Source organism: Dermacentor andersoni, unplaced genomic scaffold (genome assembly GCF_023375885.2).
Source record: "Dermacentor andersoni unplaced genomic scaffold, qqDerAnde1_hic_scaffold ctg00000044.1, whole genome shotgun sequence".
Lineage (NCBI taxonomy): Eukaryota > Metazoa > Arthropoda > Arachnida > Ixodida > Ixodidae > Dermacentor > Dermacentor andersoni.
Window position 1 is genome coordinate 1253206 of NW_027314758.1, and position 27318 is coordinate 1280523.

Sequence of the window (27318 nt, forward strand, 5' to 3'; positions counted from 1 at the left end):
CTTTTGTAGAAGATATAATATTGTTCATAAGGTGCCCGTAGAATCATTTGTATGCGCTGCTGTGACTTGCAGTAAGCACTGTGAATGTCACAGACTCTTCATTTTTCACTTCACATCATTTACTTCTGTTTCTTACCACAAATTCCTCGGATGCAAACTTGCGTAAATAGAACAAAATAAAACAATTAAGAACCTACTATTCATCTATTCAGAAAGTTTGCATACGAACACAAAATATTTTTCAATTTATTGATATACCATAGTATATCATTTCTTCATGTGCGAATAAAGTTAAAAAAATGTTGAACGATACGAGCTCGGGAAATGAGGCAAATTTTTTTGCAATACCATGGTGTAAAAACGCTTATCAATTTTTTACCGGTCATTAAGTAATCAGCAGAATACGTGCAAGATACATTGCACCAAACGAAGCTTTATAGAAATTCATATCGACATTTATCAAGATGTGATGCCCCCACAGCAACCACTCCTTCATGAGCCAACGCCGTGTTTAGATATCCTACTTCTTCAATGTCTTCGGGGCACATGATCAGGGATAGAGTTCTCTTAGACATATTGCTAGTGCTGTGACTCAAATAAAGGTTAAGCACTACGTTTCCAACATGTACTAGACAAAAAACGTGCGCACAATGCAGACCACATACTTTCTATGGCCAGACGCGAGAACTACTTTGTAACGATCCATAAATAATTGACTCGCCATCCTGGCCCTGCGAAAGTGGTTACTGACGAAGCTGTTGAATACCACCCTCTAGAACTGCTGAGGGGGTTGTTCAATCTTTGATTGTATTAGAGTAATATTAGTAACGGTAATTTAGAGTAATTGTACTAATAGGAGCAGTTGTAATTTTGACAGCGCGCCGCCGCCCATGCGGTGCTGCAACATTGAAATCAATTGATAGGCTGCTTGTTGTATACAAAAGGCTAGGGACGCCCCTCTCCACGTCACAAGCTGCAGTCGCCGCAACAGCAGCAGCACGAGCCATTGCTCTTGGCCGGCACTGCCGCCAGGATCAGCCCATATTTTTGCTAACGGGCGGGAACACGAAAAATGCTGACCACCGAGAGGCCAAAAGCTTCGCTGTAATAAAGCGTGATATTAAAGACGCTGTTAATCTCAATAACGATTTACAGAATTGGAGGTGTCACGCTCGATACCAGATGAGTTTTCTTTTCTTCTGGACTCAACATTATAATTTTAGCCGCGGCGCGGCCGCATTTTGATGAGGGTGAAATGCAAGAACGCCGGTGTCCTGGTGATCTCCTGCACACCGGCTCTCCTGGTGGGCGAAATTAATTCGGAGTCCCCAGTATGGCGTGCCTCATAATCAAGTCCTAGTTTTGGCACGTAAAACTCCAGAAATCAGTTCAATATAATAATTTTCATGGAAAATGTAAATAAACTAGGAGGGAGCATTTAAAAGCAAGCACTTTCCTTTTACCTCTTTTCTCTCTCAAAATGTCAGGTCAGTACGTGACCCTGCAGCCGATGGGATCGGCACAGTGTGCTTGGTTTTTGGTAGGCTTTATTCAACGCGCTCTTGTTCGGCAGATCGTAGCAATCGTTGGTTGAAATGTACACATTTACCGCCTTCGTTGCAAAATGCCAGTGCGGCAGCTCCCCGCTATTGTCGCACCTGCTGCCTATACAGAAAGGCGTGCGCCTAGCGCGTCTAGTGCGGCGATGGTGCATGCTAAAACTTGTCGCGCCATGATCACGTGTTGGACCAACTTTTCTAGGTTTCAATTTTGTTGCGTAATGCCCGCGTCTCCGTGACGATGGCCGTTGTCGGGCGAGTTAGAAACTGCAGCAGCTATACCTACTGCGATGACGCACGCAGCAAATGTCGCTGGAAACTTCCAATGAGACTTACCGCTGAAAATATGAAGTGATTGACTCTTGTTCAGAAAGTTAGCACAGTGGATGATAGCAAGGAGGAAATAATGAAAATGAAAGCTGTGTCAGCTTGTCCCAATGACTGAGCAGCACGCTGACATCTACCACGGCGTCCACATTTCCTTCTCGTCGGCCGTCTCTTAAGCATGCTCCTTGAAGACAAATGCGTAGTAAGTCACCTTCTTATAGGACAAGCCACTCATATGAGCGCTTAGCGTCAAGCCACGGTGGTTTGCGCGTGGCCAGCAAGCCGATGGCGTCTTCATTGCACTTCAGCAGCCGCATGCTTGGAGCCAGTCATTTGGTTTTTAAAACCTATTGCTCACATGCACATCGCTTATCAACGTTTTTCTCGGGCTACTTTATTTGCGAAGTAAAGATTCGCACTATAGAGGGCTGGTCGGAGCACCGAAAATTCCTTACCGTTCCGTTCCCGCAACTTGCGTAGTCTGGTGCTTCGAACTCCAAATGCTCACGGGTCGCGTAGACTCTGCCGAAGAAGCCGCGCTGAGCTTTCGAGTACACGCACCGCACTTTGCAGCGCTTAACGACAGCAGGTGACTGAAAGAGAGAGCACAGAAAAGGGATCACGTTGTGCGCACCTAACCAGGCGCAATCATCCCTTCGCTGTTTCGTCAACAGACATTGGTGATTTGAAAAGTGATTAGAAACAAAGCTTGATGTGAGTATGTCTGACGAACGATCATATAGCTATTAGTCATATCTCGTAGTTGCATGATCCGCTGATCTGGTAATAAACATAATTATCTAAGCCAAGGTGTTCAGTTTCGTCTCTACTTTTATTTAATTTTACAGATGTAAGCGAACACACTGTCTGTTCAGTTGCATAATCTATTAATAACTGGCATTTATTATATCATGGTCACAAACTTCAATTATCGTGTACCTCAAGAAGATGTCTGCATTTCAACAACCCATATAGGTAAAGTTGTTCCGTATGCCGGTCAAGTGTTCCCTACAGCTGTAACCTTAGCGTACGTGTTGAAGCTATATTTTTATTGATGTGCTATACTCTTGATCTTTAAGAACACACACTGAAGGAAACAAGTAGAAATAAGTGCGAAAGGTTACTGCGTGAAGCTTTAACAAAATCCAAAAGAAAGCACACCGCCTACCGTGTCTGCTGTCACGCTTGCTTGGCCAGCAAGTTTATATTTGCAAATATCCTCTGGTTTAACCAGCATTCCGGGATAGTAGCCATCTAATTTGTGCCCTTGGGACTTAAGCCACCAGCAGGACGGTCCTCTCAATCTGGTCAATGTTGAGGGGAAAAAAATGACAGGACAGAGCTTCGTGAAAACTTAACGTAACCATTATGTACAACTTTTTTTTGTATGGAGGCCTTGACGGTCAACTCCGTAACCACAAAGTCGAATCACTTTTTCTGTGACAGCATTAAGAAACATTCCTATTGCTTAAATGCGGTGCACGGACCACATGCATGTTCATGTAGAGTGCTCATATTGTAAGTCTCTAAACTGCTCCATGTATGCTTATGCTCAAATCAGTTATTATGAATTCATTGAAGCTTGAACTACACCTCCAACTCATGTGCCTTACTCAAGAGACGATCAAAGACTCCATCGCTCCGTGGTGTGCGGTCTCTTTTCTTGTGTTGTCATTTTATGCTCTGTTTTTGCCCTCTTTACTATGTTAAACCGACTATCCCAGCAATGCACACTTCTGCGATTTATTAATTCTTTCATACATTCATTGAAAGTGAATATCATATGCGTTAACTACCCAAGAATCCTCATCCACTTATGATCCATAATTATTTTCTGCGACCAGTATAAACAAATCATTTGTGCCTTCCTCACTGCCTTGTGCCTTCCTCACTGTTTCTTAATGTCTGCTTCAAGGTCGCCATCCTACCACTCGCGGTAGCAGAGTGGCCGGATGCGACCTCGTACGGCAGAGTACCAGGTCGCATGCAAGTTCTGTTCCCGGCAGTGACTACCCCACTTCGATAAGAGATGAATAAAAAAAAACTGATATACCCGCTTTGAGAGTCCGTAAAGCCGCCACGTGTAGTCAAAATTAATACAGTGCTACCCCCCTCCACACACACACACACACTCTCAATTCCAGGGTCTAACATAGCTATGTTGAGCCTGTTGAGACGTCGAGAGCTGCGTAATGTTGCCTACAAGAGATTAAGTTCACCGTCAAGACCATCGCAACGTAAAGTACAAGCATGCGCTCGTGACAGTGACAAAGATTAACCTCATGACGTATCGCATCTGAGTGACGCTGCACGGGGAAAAACGATGGTAGTTTGGTCCGGTGTTGAGGTAACTCATGATGTACCCCTGGCTGAACGGGCACCCCGAGGCTCCTGGGTGACCCGGCACGATGTTAGTCATGGGCGGGTCCCCATCGTGCGCAGCTCCCAACCTGCAAGGGAGTGCACAACAGGCATGTATGGACTGATGCACAGAAGAATGCATACATTGCTATCGTCCTCCTCAGAGAGAGGGAGAAAAAAGCAATCAGAGGCAGGGAGATTAACCAGACGCGCGTCTGATTTGCTACCCTGCACTAGGGGAAGGAGCAGAGTGGTTAAAAGAGAGAAAGAAGGGAACAGGTAGAGCAATCGTCGCGCGCACCCTTTAAGGAGCACACCAAGTCTACAAACGGTCGCAAAGACCTGTCGACTTCAAATAGACGCCTTCGTTGGTTTCTGTGCAAGCGACGCTCACGGCCATGGTTAAAGTATATCGGCTTAGGAAATCGGTCTCCTGTGTTTCAATGTTTTTCTTTTGATCCTGTTTGTCATATCAACACGCATGCAGCGATACCCAAGCATTCAAACTGAGATTCTTTGGCGAGATCATTTCAAGGAGTCGAATATTCTCTGCCAGTTTAACAGCTACGAGAACACTCTCCCAGGAATTGGGAGATCATGGTTTCAGTGAAAAGTTGGTTCGGACTTGGCGCCGTGTAGGCGAAGACTGCAAAATACAAACTTGAAAACTTCGTGCAAAATTCAACACGATCACAGTTTGCCTAAAGTATTAGAAATTACCACCTTCTGCACAGCAACTATGAACTCCGGATTTAAAATGAAAGACGCAGCTCGAAGGTACGCTTCGGTTGTTGCATTCACATTTTTATGGCATTTTTTACTTGATGAAGACATTTCATTTTTAATACCTGGCCGTTTGCGAAACTTCAAGTCAGACAAAAGAACTTTCCTGTAACGTGATATTTAGTACTTCCCAAAATTTCTTGTATGAAGGCAGTGCGCTATCTCTAAGAATAAAACGTACAAGTGATGTCTGCACAAAATCTTACAAGTGTGCCACTTCATGTGTCAGAGCGTGCATTCCGTCGTAGGAGCCGGGATTGTCTTCCCCGATGCCCACAAGCGAACTGGTGCACACGCCACCTACGAAGGCCAGTCCTGAAAAGTAAAATAGCAAAGCAATAGCTTTAGTCAGTTGTAAATTTCGAAGTTTTTGTACGTATATTCACAAACACCTGTCACTGTGTACAGTCCTTTTCAGCGTCTTCCTCGGTGCTACTTGTATGGTGCTAAGTCTCAGTTTTGTACAACACCTGGTAGCTGTGTGCACTTGTCATCCTCATTGTATCCATTTTGTCACTTTGTAACGCTCTCCTGGAGCCTGAGCTAACATGAACAAATAAGTCGTAACAACAAGCTTCCCTTAAAATGCTAAAGTAAGAAGACCTCCATATATATTGGTGTACTTCTTCACTATTATTTCGTGCTCCACCCAATAAATGTATTCCGTAAACAGGTCTGCTGAGCCGGACGTGGCGGGTACAATACTTGATCGCAGCGGCCGCGTTTCGATAAGGGCTAAATGCAAAGACGCGGGTGTTCTTAAATTGAGGTACACTTTTAATTATTCTTAGTTGTCAAAATTAATACGGAATGCTGCACTACTGTGTTTCTAATTATGCAGCTCCGGGACGTTAAACCCTGTGGCAGCGCCCACGCAGTCCTCTGTTAATTGTTCACCCGTACTTTCTACACTTCTTTACTGTGTTTGTACTCTTGTACGCGCAATTCTTCACAACATAGCCATGCACCAACTAGCTAAGCTAGAAATTCTCCTAAACTTCTTTTCTCCAATCTCATATATTGTGCCCCATTTTCTCCTGACCCAGTACAGGGTAGCCAGTCGGAGATTACCTTTGGTTAACCTCCACGTCTTTAATTTGCTTGTATCTATTATCCCTGAACACACTGAACGATGAACGCTTCATTATGTGATGTACCCGTGCAAAGTGTGAACTTCGCCCCTCCTCCTTCTCATCTTCCCGTACCCTTTCACCCAGTGCAGGGTAGCCAACCGGACTCAGTCTGGCTAACCTCCGCACCCTTGCCATATACGGCTTCTCTCTCTTTGTCGAGGAGTCAAACACATTTTGGCTGTCATTGATGTCAACGGGTACACAGTTTCTAAAAGCTGCGGAGGAAACCACATGTTGCATTGTTAACCGGTTTTTAGACTATGTTGTTTTATTGTTGTTATTGTTATCATGACAATTCCGCACAGTTCAAGCCACATGGCAGTTTTGAATCAGCAGTCTTGGATGAAGTCGTCCGTTCCCGTGCTCTCCTAATCTGCCTTGCTGGCCTTATTTTCACTTCGCGTGGTTATAAATGCCTGACTAAAGGATATGCTGCTGGTCAGATTCCGGGCGTTTATGAGATTCACTTCCTTTTCACAAGAAGTTAAAATTGGAGAAAACAATTTCGTAATGTGTTTTGGGTAGTCCTGCATTTGGATCTTACTTATTACGCTCTATAGCTATGATAAATATCTAAACATATGCTCCAATAACCTACCTCTGGAACCAATGTTCTTTTTCTTGCACAGAATAATATTGTCAAGGATCATAATTGCAGAAGATGATGCTATTACGTCTACTTATGTACTCATCCATATACTAAATTTCCGCACTCGTTCCAAGAAGCGCAAGCTGCGAAATAATTAAAGCTCTAGAGATGCTGATGATAATGTAACTGCAGCAGTAAAGGAAAAACAAAAGTTTAAGCCATGCATTCCACCATTCTTTCTTTCTTGTTCTTCTCATTGTTGATGGGCTATTTATTATCTTTTTTCTTTCAGAGAATTTTTCCGGCCAGCTCGGTGCCTATATTTCAACTTTGTCCGCAGCTTCTTATCTTTCTCGGGAAGTCTGACTCAGTAATGTCTTAAGGGAAATTAAAGCAATATTTGTGTTTATGTGCATGAACTTTAGGATAAAGTCCATGTACATAAGCTCAAATATTGCTTTAATTTCCCTATTAACATCTCCTTTATATCTTTTAGTTATTTTTATGCGTGTGTGTTCTCAGTTATGACTGTTTGTCTATGCGAGAGGCGTGCTGTAACAGCCTCGGACCATTATTGCGTTAGCTGAAGCCGTTTCTAATCCTTTTAAAAATATGCGCGAATAACATGCAGCACGCTCCAGAAGTACTGTGATTACCATCGGTTAGTCCAGCGCGTGGCGTAGTTTACGCGGCTATTAAAGTTTAAGGTCTTCACTACATTTTCTCGCACTCTATCTGCAGTGTCTGTACGAACAGAACCTGGTATGTGCCTTCAACCGTAGCATGGCGGTACTTAACCAGAACAGAAACTTGGACATGTTCATTAAGTCCATGAGTACAAGACGGCGAAAACGCTCCGAATGCGGGGTGGAATAAAAATAACTGATCAGATACGCAAGCGCTCACTTTCAACTAGAACGTGATAAAGCGATTAACACCTTCAAATAAAAATAAAGGCTGAGGGCATTATCAAACTAAGATCTAACACGATTTAGCCTGTGTAAGCTCGTCTAATTACTTCTGCTGTGGACGTGCACCCGCGAAGCAGTGTTTGATAATCGTCACAATTTCAGTACAAATAAGTACGCTCCTCGGGCGATAATCTGGTTTGGTTATCAGCGCCCGTGCCTGTAATTCCTTTGTTCTACCGTTCTTTCCGGCACTTCACGTTTTTCTTTTTTTTTTTTAGCATGGACTTATAAAGTTATCTGCTTTCGATATTTCTGCTAATTGTTTCGCATATCAGGCTTTTGCCTCTGGAAGCCGTGAGGCGCACAACTGCCAAAACATATCCCAACAGAAGTACCCGTCGCGGTATCTCTGTGCCCATATAATTCTGCTCCTGAGCTAGAGGTCGCGGGCCGGACTCACGGACGAGGTGGTCACATTTCGACGGGGCGAAGTACACAACTTTTGTGCACTTAGATTGAGGGGCACGATAAAAAAAAACAAGTGGTCAAAATTACTCCGGAGCGCTACGGTACAATCTATCTCACAGCCTGAAAGTTAGTTCGGACGTTCGAGCATCTCAATCAATCAATCAATCAATCAATCAATCAATCAATCAATCAATCAATCAATCAATCAATCAATCAATCAATCAATCGATCGATCGATCGATCAATTAATCAACCGAAGCACCGCAATCTCATGCTATGTGGACACGAATGTGCAGCAGTACTGAACACATTCTTTAGCTGCGGAATATGTTTTTTGTGAAACCACTTGCTTCACTGTCAGTTTCGAACAAGCGTGTCAGCGTTACCTTTACGCCTAGTATCTGGCACACCACTGTCCATACCATACATGTCACGTCTGAAAAAAAAGGAAAAGCAACCTTGTTTAACATTTTTTCATAAGCCAAGAACAGCGCTTGTGAACAGGCTTCTTGCAAGATCGAGATATAGTGTGTAGATACCCCGTGGCTACGTAGACAACGTCGGGATCTCCGAATTGCCGCTTTTTCACTTTGACGTAGTTGACGAGTTGCGTGATCGTTGTTGTGTCGTCCATGTACTTGTCGTCGCCTTTAAAGTATGGCTCGTCCCGTGCGCTCTGTAGAAAGCACGGAGAACAAGTTGGTTAAACTTCAACTCTATTTATTTTCCAAAAGACGGTTCAGCAACCTCCGCGCGAGAAAAGCAGGCAGCTTGAACGATCCCTGGAGGAAAGTACGCACTTCAGCTTTCATGCCAGCTCAACAAAACTGGACTGCATTTAACAATATTAATTAAGAAAGTACCTTGTATTACCGGTTATTGAGAATAATGTTCATAGAGACTGGTTGATATCGATTGATATTGACTACTTAATGCCAATGCACCGAGCAGTACTAACAGGAACGTCGTAGTTGCGAGGACCACGGTATATTTAATACGCTTGAATTAAATTTGACTCGCAGATGTCTTTTAAATCACGCATATATATATATATATATATATATATATATATATATATATATATATATATATATATATATATATATATATATATATATATATATATATATGAGAGAGAGGCCGAGAGAGAGACTCGCTCCGAAGTAGCATATAGGGGACTGAATCGTTAACCTGGAAGCTTTCATCCTTCGTATAGACAATCTCAACTCTCGCTCCTCTGAAATGCCATGGGCAAATGAACATCTTCAGGATAATTAACGAGGAATGTTGATTACACTCGCATAGCGTGCTTTCTTCTATTAAGTCCGAATATATTGGCCAGTTGCCTGCTCCTAAGCTCACCTACTTCGTGACGCGTGTGGTCTGGCCGCATTTCGACGGGGGTGAAATGCAACAACGCTCGTGTTGTACCCTGCAGTTGGTGCAGGATAAAGAACTTCACATGGTCAAGATTATTTCGTTGTCTCCCACTATGGCGTGCCTCATAATCAGATCGTGGTTTTGTCCCTTAAAGTCCCGAATTGAAATTTTACAAGAATGTTCAATTGAAATTAGGTGACAGGGCCTAAGTATCCTGCGTCCTATCTATCTATCTATCTATCTATCTATCTATCTATCTATCTATCTATCTATCTATCTATCTATCTATCTATCTATCTATCTATCTATCTATCTATCTATCTATCTATCTATCTATCTATCTATCTATCTATCTATCTATCTAATATTTCTGTATTTCAGTCTGCCAATCTGTTTGTCTGAAACCTAGCTGAATCTCAAAACCTCCCTCATTGCTGATACTTGCGAGTTCGACCTCATCTGGATAAGGCTTTTGCAACTGGAGCACCTCCAACATGTGGTCTTGTTCGTAGCAAGGAATATCTCCGTTGCGGCTAAGACACCGCCGCGAATAAAGAAACACGCACGTACACGCGGGATGAATATACAAATTCGGGACAATCACCAGAACTCGCTCTAGTCCCGTCAGGAGCAGTTTTATCCTTGGAGCACTCGTGTCCTTGAAGCGTAAGTTGGCCTGAAAGAAAAAGACAACTTTAGAAGAGGATGTCCTTGCGACGATTGCAAAATAAATCATAGTTTGCCTCCTCAGAACTTGCTCGAGCCCTGACTGCATAACTTTCAACGCGTTCATACCACGGAAAATGCGACACATCAGAGAAATTAACCTACTATCAGCCAGGTTATCAAGCGAAGTCTCATATACCAGCCTTGCCTTCCGTATCCAAGCACTTGCCGCAAAATTGCGTTTTCCTTCACTTAATATTCCAGAGTTCTTTTATACATAATCAATAGGAAATAAGCACAATTCACAAATATTTAAGCAGTTACTGGCAGCCTGTTTCTAGAACTAATTACTCTGCTGCCACCTCTGCCGTGCATTACGTGCGCAATGCCTTCAATAATGCCCATTCCGTTTACCGGTTGCGCCCCTGACAGTTTATAATGTTATTTCGTTGTTGTTTTTTCGTGAATACTGTGTTTATTCATGTCCACGCTACCTCTTTATATTTCACCGCAAGGGAATTTTATCTAGGCAATAAACGATGATAATGATATTACAATCTTGCAAAAACTACTATTTAATTTATCAGATCATCCATGTGCGCCCATTCGTTTACTTTAATATCACCCTAGCCTCCAATGGCTTGCTTGGTGCAGGCATCGTATTCTGTCACCCACTCCCCCTTTTTTTTCTGAAATTTTTTATGAAGTTTGAAGCAAGTCAGTGTGGCCTGGCTTCACCGCTGAGCTGAGACTATAATACTATTCACCATAATTACGGCAGACTTCGCTTGAGATTTATACTCATATTTTGGCGGCAGTTTACTATCATGGACCACGGCTATTCGGCACCGGTTACAAGAAGTGCAACACACATAGGTGTTTTCTTTTTACTTTTTCTTCTTTCTTTTTTTGTCGTATATGCACATTCGTTCCAGACTGACTGCGACTGTACCAGTGCAATGCGTCGAAGCAAGATAAGAGAGTATGATAACTGAAATTCTGGCTCATTAGCGTTTGGCACTCCGGTAGCGCCCTTTGGAAAGACAGCAGGCCATTCGACCATACTGTGATACGGCAATCCACTGCCTCACACCTGCCACCTTTTTCTAGGCGGCATCATTATAATCGTGATCATCATCTTCCTCTTCATCCTATTTATTCCTACTAGAGCCACTACAGTACGAAGGCCTTTCCCAGCGATCCCCGATGGCGGTTTCATAAATGGTTTCTTATGATAAACTTCAAAAAGAGCTCTGCAAAACTTATTCAAACACATAGTTGGCCTATTTGATGCGGGCTTCTGACAAGAATTGTTGCGCGCCAGTAAGGACACTGACCGTAAGAACGACACTGATGGGCGCACACATGGACAGACACGGATGAGTCCCTGTCCGTGTTGTTTCTATATCAACCGTGTCCTTATTGCCGCGCCACAATTCTCGTAGAAAAAATACCTCAGTTTTTAGCGAAACCATTCTGCGGCTCATTCGCCCTTCATTAAGAACCGAGCCGACGATGAGAACGAATGAACTCACGCTGTTGATCACAACGCACATGTACCCAAGCAGGTGTTGCGTCTTAGCGAAGCGCCGCTGATGTATCTTATCGGAGATGACAAACAGCTCTACGGTGACCTCCGTTGGAACCGTTTGGTAAAAGTTGTACTGTCTCTCGGTGAGCAGCGTGGCTTTGTCTGAAAAATAAAAATTGTGGGAAACCAGCGACGATGATGGTCAATGTAAGAGAACAGCCTAACGCCTCGGGAAACCTATATTCGTTTTATTAAATGATTAATGCGCTTTAAGGCGTACATTTCCCGCAGGCAGAATGCCGAGATAGCGGTTGTTGTTTCATTGCGTAATTCCGTAGAGAACAGAGCCATTAACAAGCGCACAACTGTCCTACGTACAAGCCGATTCGTCATATGTGTGACGTGGCCAGCGGCGCGAGCGCCGTTGTGCAAGGCGACTGCCATCCTCCTTTCCCGCCACCCAAGCCCTCTGAGGAGAGGGTGGCGGGAGAAGCGGAGGGGTGTGCTGCAGTGCAGCTGTACTTCTCCCGATCGCGCTGCCCCAATGATCTCGCGCGACAACCACGCGCGTCTCAAACAGCTGCGCAGCAGTTGGCGTTCGACTACGAACACGACCCGCAGCTCGGTTACGCGACAGCGCGCGCCCTTTCCATCGGCGCTTTTGTATTGCCGCTGAAAGTCCAACCACCAGAAAAATGGAGGAAAGAGCCAAAAAATAAACAAAGAAGCAATTTGCTCGACCCGCATTAAGCGCGGGTGTGCATATAGGCGCGGGTGTGTGCCGGCCGTTTTCAGAGCGGACAATCCTAGAGTGCCGGCCTATAAGGTCGTCAAATCAGTAGTCGGTCAAGGCGCTGTTAAGCTTTTTAGAGCGCAGCTCTTTGGCGTCCGTTCCTGGGTTTCGCGTCGTCGTCGGCGTTGTCGTCGGCCTCGTAACCAGCTCCGCCCCCCTTTCATCCCCCCAGCGCTAGCAGCGACCGACTGATACCGCTGGATGCCGCTGACGCCGCTAGAGAGTCAAGATAACGTGACTGCATAGAACACCGTCGCCGCCATGCAGAAAGAGGAGGAAAGGGTCCCCCCCCCCCCTGTTCTTGTGTGGCGGATAGGGTGCTCTTCAGTTGCCGACGCGCCGGTTATTTCACGTAGGCCCCGGCACGTCGACGAATACGTGACCACCTTCCCACGGCTAGACCTGGTTCTTAGCGCTGCGGAAGCGAGGGTATCATATTGTTTGTGTCGGCATCGGCGGCGTTGTCCCTGAAACCAACTCCGCAGCTGGGGTTGACTCACTATCGGCGTCAGCGGCATCAGTCAGTCGCTGCTATCTCTTCCCTCCTCCCTTTATCGTGTTGTCCGCTTGCTGCGCGCGCTTCTGCCCCCATCGTTTGCCGCTGGGTGTACACGCCGCCCCCCTCCCCCCTCTTCCTGCGAGTCTCCGGTTGTCAAAGCGCCGGCTCGAACTTAATTCCTTTCTTCGCTCCTCCTCCAATGCAACCCCTGTGCGGTGGCAATCAGAGAGCCAGATCGGTGGCGGCGGATCTGTATATGTGCACCGCCCGAGCCGAAATTGCCGCTGCCGTTCGCCCTGTGCGGTGGCAATCAGAGAGCCAGATCGGTGGCGGCGGATCTGTATATGTGCACCGCCCGAGCCGAAATTGCCGCTGCCGTTCGCCACTGCGAAATTATCTGCCAGTTCTTTCTGAGCCATGAGCGAGACGACCGATGGAAGTCCTCCGTCTGCTGCTGCTGCTGCTGCTGCTGCTAAACGAGCAATACCAGTCGAAATGTTTGGCACGTCACATGAAGTTGGCGAACTGTGCGCCGCAAAGTTGCCCAACGGCTTGCTGGTAGTAGCTGCCTACTTCGCCCCTACCGCACTCACGAAAGACGTCGTGCACTTCCTGCAACTCGCATTAACCGTCCATCGATCCACACCGATGTTAGTAGTGGGGGACTTTAATGTTGACATAAAGACAAACAGCAATTTCCTAACACTTACGCGGGAGAACATCCCGTTCCTCTCGCTCGTAACGCGTCCCACGGCTGTGACAACCTCGCGAGGCACTTGTATAGATCTCGTCTTTGAGAATCAAGCATTGGTGTACCAAGTCGAACATATATATCAGTCTATTTCTCCGACCACAAAGCTTCCTTCATGACTGTCAAGAACTGTTAGTGGAGTCTTTGTTAAAGGAATACGTGTGAAAAATAAAACAAAAATTCTGTGATAGCGCATACATGTGTTGCTCGATTTCTTTGCCTCAATCTATCGAAAAGGTGAAACAGCTTATTTGCTGCGCTCAAATTTCGCATTAGGAAGTAACGTAATCGTCGGTAATTTTTTCGTTCGAGTAAGCTATTACCATTGCCTTTTTTTATTTATTTCTTCGTTTCTTGCGCGAGTTTGCATTGTTTCTGTGCTTTTCCTTCCATCTTTATTCCCCACTTGCCTTTCCCCCATGCAGGGTAGCAAACCAAATCGTTCGCTCCCGTGAGCTCGCTGACTTTCCCATTTCATTTCTCTCTCTCTCTCTCTCTCTCTCATACCCAGGCTTAAAATTTGAGATCTGGACTTTGAAGGGCAGGGAAAGAACGCTTCAAATACTTCATCACCGTGAAACAAGACCTGCTTCTTCATTGCAATATTTGACTCTGTATATTGTATATTGGTTTAATGACAATATCAAACCGCTTCGTGTTGAGCCGGTAATGCTTGCCACACTCATGACTATTAAGCTGAAGCGGAAGACAAAAATTTCACAAAAATATCTCCTTGTGCATGGTTCGATGGCGTTCTCGTTTAATATGACTGACAGCGTCTCCTGGCAATATCAAGCTATCACAGTAAATTTTAAACGTACTGACAGACATGTTGCGAACTTTAGGAGTGAAATTGTACCCAACAACAGAAGCACGAGGCCGGATTCATTACCGGCCACGGCAACCACTTTCTAGAGAGGATCAAATGCAAGGACACTTTTGTGTGTCGTGCTTATGCGCGAACGTTAAACAGATCCAGATATTCCAAATTACTATGGAACATTCTAATGTGTCGTCTCTTATAGCCCACCATTGCTTTGGGATGTTAGGCCTATTCAGTCAATCAACAAGAACACCATCACATTCCATCACAGTGTGCGTCCTTTTCGCTGACATCATCGACCTACCGATGCTCCATGGTCTCCAATTTGATTAGGTCACGTGCACAGCTGATTCATGCACTTCATTTTCGTGGTGGGCTAGTGGGCTAGTATTCCTCTGCCTTCACGGCGTCGTCTGTTATTTACCACAAACTAGTTTGTGCCCACACTCCAACAGACGTGACGCAGACTTAGTGTAAATCTTGAACAGTGTTTGGCTAACTCCTAAAAGCCCCAAATTATGCCGAAAGTGGCAGTAACTGTGTTACGCGTGGCAATCTCTGAGAGTGAATGCAATATTTTTAAAAGATTGCCAAGGAGAGACTAATAAAAAGTACTGTTCGAAATTCCATACTTATCTGTCGTCTGTGTTGATGGGAGGCCTGCTTTCGCTTTGTTTTCTATGAACGGAAACTTATACATTAATAAATATATAAATATCATTTAAATAGTTCCTAAGAGGCTTTTAAGATGATCGAATCTATTATTATATTATCAAGCATTACTACAATAAGCTATTCTTGATCAAATTAACCCACTGAACATCACATTATATCTGTGAGGGAAGTCATTAAGACTGCAGAAAAAATTCAAATATTAAATAACGACAGTCATTGAAGTTCAATAAAAACCAAGTATCACGACACTTCAGTTTTTCGGCAACAGCAATCGAGACAGCGCGACGAGGGGGATTATTGTCATTTACAGTTTCCCTGTTTTATTTTTATTTATTTCTTTTCTTGTTCTGGGAGATTTACTGGGAACAAAGCCATATCATTTCTCGCATTCCGTACAGTGCAGTAAGGATGTGAGCAGTCAAAACAAAGATGCTTATATGACTCTCACCCGTTCCTCTTGGAATGAGAGTGTCGAACATGCCATTTGGCTCCTCTTTGATTTCGTAGATCATGTGAGCAACACTGCCATCCTCGGACCTTTCCATCACCGGCACTGGCGAAATCTTGTGCCGTGGTCCTACGACACCTTCCTGCAGTTAGAGCGACGAGGGATTAGAAGCCAGGACGTTATCTTAAGCGTACAGTGTTCAACTCTCGTCACGTCGCATATCGCACAGTAGTTACAAACATGCATCATTGGCACGGCTGGACTGAAAGAGCATAAGGTATGTTTTCATCTTCAAGCTATTTCCCCAGTTATATTAATGCTCCTAAACACTGCAAAGCATGCACGCAGCCATGGAATTCCCTGTGACCTTTTGCCTAGTTCGCGATGCATTACATCTGGCCATTTCCTCGATTCGTGCGAAAATCGTCTGATGGACATGCGCCAGCAGCGAGGTTTTCAGCACATATATGACCGTTATGCCTTAAGCTAGCGCGCATTACGTTTGAGAGAACCAATAAAAAGGCGAGGTCTTCCCAATGGGAAAAATTTGCTCAGCCCAATGTCGGGCAAGTATATGGGTGCCAACCGTGACACCTGTGACTCATGCTTGGCCATTTCAGTTGTAACGTTCTTGGGGATTGACATCGGCCTTGTCTTACATCATGCAATTATTAGGGTGCCGACCTAGGGCCGATCACTGCTGCCAACATGGCCGGCTTCAAACCTAGCAAGTCCCATGACAATGTTTGGGTCGGCTCACGTCTGAGCCTACATCGAACGTAGCATGGCCCATGGCAAGTTAAAGGCTGGCCCATGTCTGGGCCTACATAGAGCCTACCATGTCCCATGAAAATTTGTAGGTCGGCTTACGTCTAGGCCTACGTTAGACTTGCATGGATTTCTAGCCTGGCTTATACTTTGGAAGCTGCATATTCCTGGCCGATAACAAGCAGGCATGCATCCTTAATGTACACCATGCACTGTACAAAATGTGCTACATCACTGAAATCATATTCATTTAAACATTTATTACAAAACAGTTATCTTACAAAAATCACAAAGTGCTGAAGCCTGTGCTACATAATCCCGTGCACATAGACGAGAACAAATGGATAGCTGAAACCACGTTATCAAAATATGAATACCCATTTTAAAGAGACTGTAGTTGTGTCTGCCTTGCATTAAAAGGCTAGTCTTGGTGTCATTAAAAATATCACAGTAGAGAATCAACCATGCGAAATGAAAAATGACATACAGAAAAAATATTTAGGAAAAAAGAATGTAGATACTTTTTGGGACACACTGGTTTCGTGAAGGCAATTACTTCACTCAACTAAGCAAGGAAGAAAGTGCTTAGTCGTGTAAGAAAGTTGAAAAAAAGCCCTTGTCGTTCCACAAAAATTTAATATAAGTTAGGCACTTGCGATAAAGCCTTATGCTGGGGTCGAAAGGCACGAAATTTCTTTTGAATGCACCTGACACAGTACGTTGGCAACGTACTTCGGCACGACGTATAGTTCACACTTCGCTTACCAACCTGTCACAGGCGGCCCCCTCAGCAGTTTTCTAAACGTCGGCCGTCGGCCATTTCCACTTGGGCTTGGTTGTAAAAAATAATTGAATAGATGAAACTGCCCGGCTCTCGTCCCTATTGCCGTTTTTTTTACTCAAATATGTCTCTAAAGTGTAACCATTACTTTCAAACATTACGAAAAAGCCTTAATAATAGCAGTCGGAAATCAAATCAACGCTTTAATTTTATTTACGAACAAATTGGCGGCCATGTATTCTTACCTTCGTGTTTGTGGCCTACCTCCAAGTAGGGTCCTTCACTTCAAATAGTATATACGCGTATGTTGCAATGGTTGGTATTTCCGGTTAGCGCTTTACTGCACATCAGTGTCAAATGCGGATGCATCAAGCTTTCAGTGGTATTTCAAGACTGTAACAATCCTCGCGAGAACTTCCTCAGCTTGATAGAGCGTACTTGTTACAGAAAACAGCCCTGGAATTAGCTTTCCCATGTCTACATCAAGCGTTCAACTCTGAAGTAAAACTTGGGTTCTGTAGCGCCTGCTCTCTCATGACGGCAGCTTTCAAAAAGGTAGGTTGTGTGCTCTTTAATATGATTGCGGTGACGCATTGACACAGTGATATTGACATAATCAGGATCGCACGAGAACTCCATTGACGCATACCAATTCAAGGCCGTTGTCGGTCTCTGTAACCATTACCGTGGCCAGCCGCCTTTCATCCTCGTAGAGGTTTCCGTCGATATCATCTCCTTTGTACTGCAGATTAATCAAAACACGAAAGTTAATATACACTTCCTTGAGTAAGCGGTTGTCATGGCTGTACATGAAACACAGTTCTAAGGACATTTGCACGTGTCAGGTAAAGTGATACGCTAAAATCCAAGCCAAGCGCTCATCCCTCTTCGCTTTGTTGCCTTTCTGTGATACCTTATTCTTGAAACAATCCAATTACTCGACTGTCTCAAACAGCTCGGCTTCGTTTCGCTTTTGGCCATTCCACGTTAAAATTATGTGAGCTCCTACATTTCGGTATTGCGTGATCGCAGAGAAATAGTAATGAACAAACACGATTATGTTGTCGTTGCTTTCGTCATTACCTGACTATGCCAGTGCTTGACGTAAACGCTTCCTCCGAGTTGTCGAGCGACCCACGTGAACTTCGAGTTCTGAGGGCTTGTGCCTCCAATTTTTATGGCATGTTCAAGCGTAGTGTTCGTTATCAAGTCTACAATTCTTTTCATACGTTAGAATTTTATAAAATCTTTATCATGTTACACGGACTCACTTTAAATGTGCAGTTTCCGGTTCAACTTGTTGATTTCTGTTTATTGTATTGTCGGCATTTGTTCGGCTCAAGAGAATCGCCGATCAGTGGGTAAGCTATCAGTATAAAGTTTCACGTCTCTTCCCCAGTTTGCTTCATGTTGAAGTCGTAGAACTGGGGTGCTATGCAGGATGCGCCGAGTTTCTCGTTCACCCGAGTTTTATCCGAGTTTGCTCGACGGCAGTCAGTGAACGGAGATAGCGTGAAACGCGCAAAGGCTGCAGGCAAAAAAATATGTAGACAAAAAGCCGCGTATGACAACATGAGCGCACCCTGCGCGGCACGCTGCTTCCACGTTTCAAGCGCAGACGGCTGCACAACGAAACTCGCCAGCGCCGCGTATTGTTATCAACGGATTATCGCAACTTAGAAATACCGTGGCTGTCCCGCTGTCTGTCTGCAGACTTGCCGTGAGCCGCTTGCCACGCCTTTCCCGGGCGCGTCAAGGGCGTGCCTCCTCTTTCAGCAACTATCCTTATATCCTCGATCGAATGCGAACAGAGTACATGCAGCGCATTCTTGCACCTGCGCTTTCGCTCAAACGAATACGTTAAAATACAACAAATAAAATAACGAACATTTTTATTTCTTTAAGTGTCTGTTTTTCGTTTTGAATGCTAGAAATTTCTGATGACAAACGGAGATCGAGCAAATTATTAAATTTTGCACTTCTTGCCGCGAGTGGCGACAGTGAGGCGAAAGCTTAGAAGCGGATACATTGAAGCGGGTCGCACGCACGAGGCAGTTCATATGGTGAGACGTCGCCTAGGGGCGCTACAGTGCTATTCCCAATAATGTCAGTGATCACCACTCTTTCTCTATTAGGGGAATAGAAACGCAGCGCCGTTGTACGGCTGTTCATCGCAGGCGCCTTAAGGCCCCCGCTTTACCATCTAAAAACGATACACTAGTCATAAATACGCGAGCAACGGCTGTCGATGCAAAATGGTGGTCCGTAGTGCCCGTAGTGACGCAGTTTAGTGAAAATGTACCAGTTTATCTTTGTGCGCGAAGCCTCGGCGATGCATTGCGAAGAAGTGCGTGCTTCCCATCGACACAATTCATCGCTTGTCATCGCTTGCCCAGTGAAAGTGCCTCTGAGCGCATGTACGCAGTATTTGAGTGTTTTTTGCGCACCAAGGTGCTTGCGGATAACTTATGCTGGAGCCAGCAGCGATCGCAGAAGGATATCGTAACGACACCGCAGCAATCGCATTTTGGCAGGTGAAGGCTCTTGTGTGCGGTTAAGAAATGAGACTTCGAACTGAGGAAGGTGGTGGAACTGTTGAGTGCGCAGTGCTTGTGATGGAGAAATGCCATTGCACTGGGTCTAGAAGAGCGAGCGATTCTCGGACGCTGATCGTGTTTACGACGTTGTGGCTTCGACATATCACCGATGACAGAGCAGCCATCTCAAACGACTGCTGCGATACGCACTCCTCAGCATCGTCGTCACCCTCGGCGCATCGACGCTTTGCAAGCAGCTACAGTGACGTGCCGATAATTATTTACTGTGCACTACGTCGCCACAATGCAGGCAATGAAACCGTGCTGTGGGGCCATCTCAGCCCGAGAAGCCAGCGACAGTCAACGCTTTGTTTTTGATAGTAGTGCGCAGTACATCACCGATAACAGTGTGTTGTGCGTGTTTTATGTCGGTGGTGAATATTGTTGATGCCTCTCAGCTCGGCACCGCGTCGCTGTAGCCGAAAGATAAGTTGGGCGTGGCCCAACCGTGGTGGGTGCGCGCACAAGGGTTACATGCCTCGCGCGGGGCGTGACCTCTGGCTTTGATTGACAGGCGAACTCGTGCTAAACTCGTACATCGCGAAACCCCCTCCGAGTTCAACTCGGGAACATGGCGGCGGCAGCAGCTGCCTGTGTTATTGCAGCCAGCGGCAGCAAGCGTCAGTATGACCGTCTGGACCCGTTCGCGTACATGACCGCCGTGGAGTTTCAGCGTCATTTTGGCCTGTCGAAGACATCAGTGCGCTGGCTGTGTGACGAGCTAGGCGAAGACTCTCGTCTGTGGAGACAGCGTGGCGGGCTTCATTCGCTCACCGTTGAAGAGCAAGTCCTCTGCGCCCTCCGTTTCTACGGGACTGGTAGTTTTCAGAGAAGCGTCGTAGCCGCGTGTTACATTGGGCGTCATCAAACTATTGTGAGCCTCTGTGTCAGAGATGTCTGATGCGCTTATTGATACGGCAGTGCGGAAGCGGTGGCTGGCTTTCCCGAAGACTGCGGCTGAGCGGGCATTTATAAAAAAAACGCTTCTTACTTCGCGGAAACATTACGAACGTAGTCGGGTGTGTCGACGCAACGTACGTAGGAATTAAGGTGCCTTCAATGTCAGCGTTACTGTGATTAGCATTGAAGCAATGTCTAGACGCACCGCATTGCCAAATTTGTCACTTCTCTGTAGCAGACTTAAATTTTGTGTTTCCGACGTCACACATGCGGCAGCCTATGATACTGACTTTTTCGCTGGTTGCTGACTTTTTACCGATTGTTCTACTTGCCTATCAGGGTGCCTTCCAAATGGCTCACCTTTTTGGGGAAAGAGGTTAATGAAGTATAAATAGATAAATGGATATCACAAATTGTGTGAAGTACCCTGTGAATGCTAATCTCATTAAGAACTTGGTTTTTTTTTATGAAATTACTTAGTACTTAGTAAAAGTTACTTAGTATGCATAATGCTGAATTTTGGTCATGCGTCATCTATCGGCCACACTATGAAACAGCAAGGCATTGCACAATTTGTTGCAGTGCGAGATGCGGATGTTGCGCCAAGCTCGTTGTGCCTGTACATTTATGGCAAAATGAAAATGCGTTGAGAATCTTAGTGTGCTGGCTTGCATGAAGAAAATACTTTAGAGTGTTTGCTGTGTTCACTGTTGGTGCATGTGCCAGTGGTTCAGTGTATTTCATTTGGGGGGGGGGGGGGGGCAGCGGTATTCTGTATGGACAAATCGTATATTTTCGTCTCATAATAGGGCTCTAATTCTTCAGCAGTAGAACAATGCAGATCCAATGCTCTGCAGAACTCGGTGTGCGTGAAGATGTCGTGAACCGCCAAGGCAAAACTACATATCGGGAGAAATGTGGTGCAGATGCCAATGAAAAGTGGGTCTTTAACCCGCCATGATAAAAATAGATTGCAAAGCGAATAGACCTCTTGTACAGCTTTAGAGCAATGATTACACAAACTGTGACATGCTCAAACGTGTAAAAGCTTGCCGCAATGCCAAAGTAGGATGAGCGATATGCATCATATTTTGGCATTGAACATGTGTTGTAAATGCTATTTTTATTGTAAGCCTCAAGCCTCGGTGTCACGCCTTTCCCTCTGGCACTCCCTTTACTGAAACACAGCACTGTCTTTCTATTGGTGTCATGATGATGATGGTAACGGCAGCAGTAAGGCTGGTTAATGCTTGCCCCTATGATTCCTGCGAGTTTAGTGGTACAGAATATGGCACGTGCATACACCTGTGCAGCAAAATTTTATGCTAGCGCTGATTTGTTGGAGAGCTAATTCGTGTTGGGACATTTCAAAGATGTGCGCCATTGTGGCTTAATAACTATATCATTGGTGAGGTTGAGGACTCGTTGTATCGGTATAGAAGCTTGAAGCTGAATTGCACCACAATTTGACGGGACACAAAGAACAGAAATACGCACAGCAGAACGCTCTGCTGTGTGTGTTACTCTTCTTTGTGTGCCGTCGAATTGTTGTGCGATCCAACTTCAAATAGAGCATTGGGCCTCTTTGGTGCAGGACCGCGAGGAAGTGTGAGCTATTTGACACCATGCCAGTGCCTTGCCACACAATTATGGAAGTCTGAAGGTTTGCAAACAAAGCTTTGCTTTCAAATCGACCTGCTCATGTAATACAAGCACTGATTGAAAGAACCATCATACAAAAATAATGCTGAAATGAATGGCCTTTGAAAATTTGTGTTGACACTAATGACATAATAGGTGCCACAGCAAACTCGACAGTTGTACTGGACAGAGCACTTTGTTTCCTATGTGACGCACAAGTTTTCATTACATGCTGTGCAGATAACCAAGCTCAGTTTGTTTTAACATGGTACACAACATTCACTGTAATCTGTTTTTGATTCTAAAGTGCCAAACACCACCTCTTTTTCAAGGATGTCATGGGAATATTTGGTGAGAACTGTTTACAGCCCCTCATAATGGAAGTGTGGCCAGCCAGCTTTGCTTGGGTGCCTTTATAGATTTCTGTTCCTGATCATTGTGTGCTATCAAGTTGCTAAAGTCTATGCAACCAGTGCAAGGCATTACGTGATTCTATAGTCGGATCTGCACTTCAACGGCAGGTGAGCACAAGCCTGCACCAATGGGCACACACTCTACACTGACGTCGTGCCGCTGGACGCACTAATACCCGCTCATTGGAGAAGGACTATTTCTTTAGACGTGGAGGCAATCGGCTGCTGTGCTTTGGTCATCTGGGCGGGGCCTCTCCTCTCTTGTGAAGTTGTATCCGACTAGAGGATGCCGCTTTTCATACAACACAAAAGGACAAAGTGTACAATTATTTGGCCTATGAAATGGATGCACCACAAGTGAGCTATGCATGCGCTTCAGCTGTGTGAAAATTAGTACATGCAAATATATGACATTGTTAAAAAATATGTGGTATCGAACGTGCATGTAATGGCACGCTTAAATCGGGGAGTGTTGCATTCATGTGCACAGTCTATAGGTGATAGCATTATTAAGGTCATGCCATTTCCTGTCTTTTCATTGTGAAATACACACACCGTTCATCTTGTGGCTAATGAACACCCACTGTATTCTTGCACATAGAAAGAACAAACAGCACAATGACGTATATGCTGCATTAGTGTCTTTTTCATTTACAAGGTCCAGGTTGTCTTATGTGTTTGCCCATATTGAAGAGACATCAAGTGCATGTTACAAGTGTCCCAATATGCAGAGCACAATGTTTACTGCAATAATTTTATTCATGCTCTTGAATAATAAACAAAATAATAAACTGAAAGCTCCTTGATAAGGTGTGTTCTGGGGGCTCGACTGGAAAGCAGTCAGTGCACTGATCCTACTGTTGCAGAGCAGCCCTCTGGACCTTGCCACACTCTCAAGAGCATGTGCCTGGCGCTCGCCTACTGCCACCAGGCGGTTGAGTGCCTCCAGCAGCAGAATGTTTTGCTGCAAAAAAAGTGGATTGTTGGAATGAATCAGCCGCATATAAACCATTATTTACAAATAATAATGCTCATTGCACTATTGGTACTAACTGCCCTTGACTGTGGAAGCCTTTAGTGTATGCATAATAAAACAATTTGTCGGGACAACATTGCTTTATTTTTCAAAACGGGTTGTATTTTTCAGAGCCAATTGTAATGTTTATTAGTGTGCCAACAGCTGACGTGTCCTCGAACCTTCACGAGTCTCTACTGTCACCACCACAAACCTATTTTTGTTCACTGCAAAATCAATGGTGCTCCGTACAATCCCGTCTTATGCGACCTGATTGCATCCTCTGCCTACAAACATCATATTTTTGTCCCATTACGCAATTTTCTACCATCCTCTGCTGCAGTTCTGTCTCCTTGACATCCATTCTGTCACGCTTATGTAATCACCTGTTATAAATTGGCAACAAGTGATTGAAGATGTGCATGGCCTGCCCACCGATTCCATTTTTTTTCTTAATCTCAACTAGCATATCAGTTGCCATGGTTTACTACGCCACTGTCTTCCTGCCTTAATGCTATCTCCAACAATTTTTGTTACTTCGCTTTCTGCACAGTCCTCGACTTCTGAAGTTTCTTTGTTAACCTCCAGGTTTATGTCCCATATTGCATAACCGGTAGAATGCAACGATTCTAAGCATTTTTCAAGGATATCGGTAACGTGGCGATCACGATTCGGTAATGCCTCCCATGTGCTGTTCAACCCATGAAATTTTTGTATAAGTTTCCTGCATTATACCAGTACCTGCTATTCATATTTCACCTGGATAAAGATACTCTTCCATAGATTCTGCGGGCTGAATGTCACTGATGAACTTCTGTTATATCACTAAGTTAGTGAAGGTTACCTTTATCTTTTCCATATTTTCGCGGGCCCACGTACATGTAAAAGCACGAACACTCATTGGCTCTCAATGCCTTTTTTAAACTGCAGGACATTCAGTTCGTTACTACGAAAGTGACTTAATCCGTGCACTATTATTATGCTAAATATGAAACAGTAGAAATATACTTATCTGCAGTTTGTCGATGCCTCCGTCACTGTGTTGGTTGCAAAATCCATCGTCGGCACCACCTCCTTGTCGCATCGTAGCTATATCGGCTGTCTTCCTTTTGCACACACTATGCAATATTCGTGACGCTCGCAGTCACGCAGAGTGGAGGAACTCAGCGCACTCACAAAAGCAGCACCGGATAACTTGTTTGTTCAGGATTGTGCCGTGAACAGTAAGTACGCGTTGCGATCTGTAAAATCGCCTAAGCTATTCGCAGTCTTTCGGGGTGCACGGAAAGATTGCTCACGGAGGAACAGAACTATCCAAGAAATAGCGGTCATCGTCGAGCCTGATCACTACGCCGCGCACTGCAAGCTCGTTGTACGAGTTTGTTTACACTGGGCCTCTTCGATGTTTAGCCGCCATGCTCGCCCGATGAATGTATGTGATGACGCCATCACAGCGTTCCCTCGTGGTATAATGCGAAGCGTACTAAATTACAAATTAGTTGAATACACATTCAGTGTACATCTTGTAAGCTTTAAAATGCTTTTAAACCACATTAAACTAACTAATCATATTGTATTAAATGCATTTGTTTTATAACTCGCTTGTGCGTGTAATGCACTCGGTGGAACGACAAACAAGTGAAAGAAGGCGCGACCATGCAAAGACGGTATGATCACGTGAGCCCCAGTTTGTCGACCGCCCAGAAGACAACGCCCAAGGAATGATAGCCACCCAGAGTGAATCTAGATAAACCAATGAAACTGGAGGCTTCTCGAAAGATAAACTGTGTCTCGGTACCATTTGTGCTTTCATCTTGGGGTGTTGCCAGAGCTCGTGAAGATCCCGAGTTTCGCCAAACTCGGCGCATCCTGCATAGCACCCCTGGTGACGACTTTGTGCAATTGTCGATTTTGTAGCTTTGTTATGAAATCCGGTTCACTTGTTGGAGACAAGAGGCACAAAACGCTGGCAAGAAATTTGCGCTTTTAACTTTATTATATGTCCAAATTCAATGAGTTTCAGTTTAAAATAACCTACCCATACCACCCTCGATTAGTTGTGGCTATAATTTGCAACACCACAGCTAGCTGTTCCGAGAATTTTCACTTCACGTTGTCTCTCTTTCTTGTTCATTTTTACGTCGTTTACACAAATACCAATGCTTGCTGTCGCTTTCTAATTCAGAAGTGTAATATAGCACGAGATAATCAGTCCAGGCCATAATCAATAAACTAGTCTGCCAATCAATCGGAAGTTGACATTTGCCCTAGTGCAATTTCCACATTTCGCTTTCGTTACTTCACAAGTTTGCTTTCCAGTTTGCTAGTTGACCAGCCACGACTGAGCATTTCTTCGCCGCATAAGTATACTTGCGACGCGAAAAATAAAAGGAAATTATTCCAAATTGCATAGTTAAGAGCATCGCTCAGCCTGAGCGGGTTGTTCGGGTTTTCGCAAGTGCTTTAGTGCTTTGCATCCGTACAGTTACTCTAACGTCCCCCTTAAAAGTTAAAACGTTCGTAGTTGAAGCTGCAAGCTTTTTTAGTACTTTGATGTAATGTTGACCGTCCACCGTGCGCTTAGGAAGTTTTGATTATTTTTCTGCGGAATACTGGCCTCAACCGAAGGCTGTGCCTTACTTTTTGAGAATCACTGTCTGTCTTGATCGTTTGATATGTGGACATGTTTCGTGCGCGTGTGCGCCATAGTTCATACGTCACTGGGTGTCTTAGCGAAGGCTAGACTTTAGGGACACGACTAACCTAGTAGCCTAGTAGTTAGTCTAATCTAGTCTAGTCTAAATGGCTGTCTAGTAAAGGCTAGCCTATAGTGGCATGCTAGACTAGCCTTCAGGTAAACCTCGCGATCATTTCATTAAAGTCTCCCCGCTCTCTGTCTCTCTATGCTTGTTTTTTTAGTAAAAGCTCTTTGCAGAAAAAAAAAGAGCAAAAGCGCAATAACTCCTCTTGGAATGTACTTACGAAATGAACAGTGGGTTTCCCGTTTTCGTGTTCATGGACTGCAAGCGTCGACGCTGCGACTGACGTCTTTCGCAAGTTGAGAACTAGGCCTTCGTGTACGCGAACAAGCTTCGCGCCGTCGACCTCGCGTTCTTGCAGCAGACGTGTGTAGACGAGCCTTTTCCCCTGAACGCCTACGTCAAAGAAAAGCGAGGAAATTACATTGACTAGTCTTCTGTACACCGGCACATATTCAACTACGTATCCACGTGGAAACCTTTAAGGCATATTTTGTTCTGACACCTCCTGATCAAGGTGTCTTGCTGAATTGAGAGCAAGGGCAACTGACGCAAAGCAAGGGCACTCGGTATGTTGTAAACAGCGTGATAAGTTGCAAACACATCTACTGTCTCACAAGGAAAAATGACTTTTCAGAGCTTTGTTTGCTGCGAGGCTGCTTTTTTGCGGAAAACGAAGCAAATTGCCTTTTTCTTTTTTGTGGGCACAATTTGATTCTGTAAGTCGCTAAAAACAAGGTCCTCATC

At 44.8% G+C, this 27318-nt stretch overlaps 1 protein-coding gene across 1 annotated transcript; it reads right to left on the reverse strand.

Moving 5' to 3' along the window:
• Window positions 1-966: 966 nt before the first annotated feature.
• On the reverse strand, window positions 967-26869 carry LOC140214447 (venom metalloproteinase antarease-like TpachMP_A). Its single transcript, XM_072285804.1, has 12 exons — window positions 26795-26869; window positions 17896-17988; window positions 15698-15839; window positions 11713-11870; window positions 10116-10187; window positions 8671-8807; window positions 8518-8567; window positions 5237-5345; window positions 4166-4336; window positions 3055-3190; window positions 2342-2479; window positions 967-1050 (listed from the first exon to the last, which is right to left on the reverse strand). The coding sequence occupies exons 2-12, from the start codon at window positions 17926-17928 to the stop codon at window positions 967-969; spliced, it is 1230 nt and encodes a 409-aa protein (XP_072141905.1). The 5' UTR covers window positions 17929-17988; window positions 26795-26869.
• Between the last annotated feature and the right edge of the window lie 449 nt (window positions 26870-27318).

Coding starts and splice junctions, on each gene's coding strand:
- LOC140214447 (XM_072285804.1), bottom strand. CDS start 17,928: ATGGTTACAGAGACCGACAACGGCCTTGAATTG. Junction 11,871..15,697: donor TCTCATTCCAAGAGGAACGG/GTGAGAGTCATA, acceptor TTTATTTTTCAG/ACAAAGCCACGCTGCTCACC. Junction 1,051..2,341: donor CAAGTTGCGGGAACGGAACG/GTAAGGAATTTT, acceptor CCCGCCCGTTAG/CAAAAATATGGGCTGATCCT.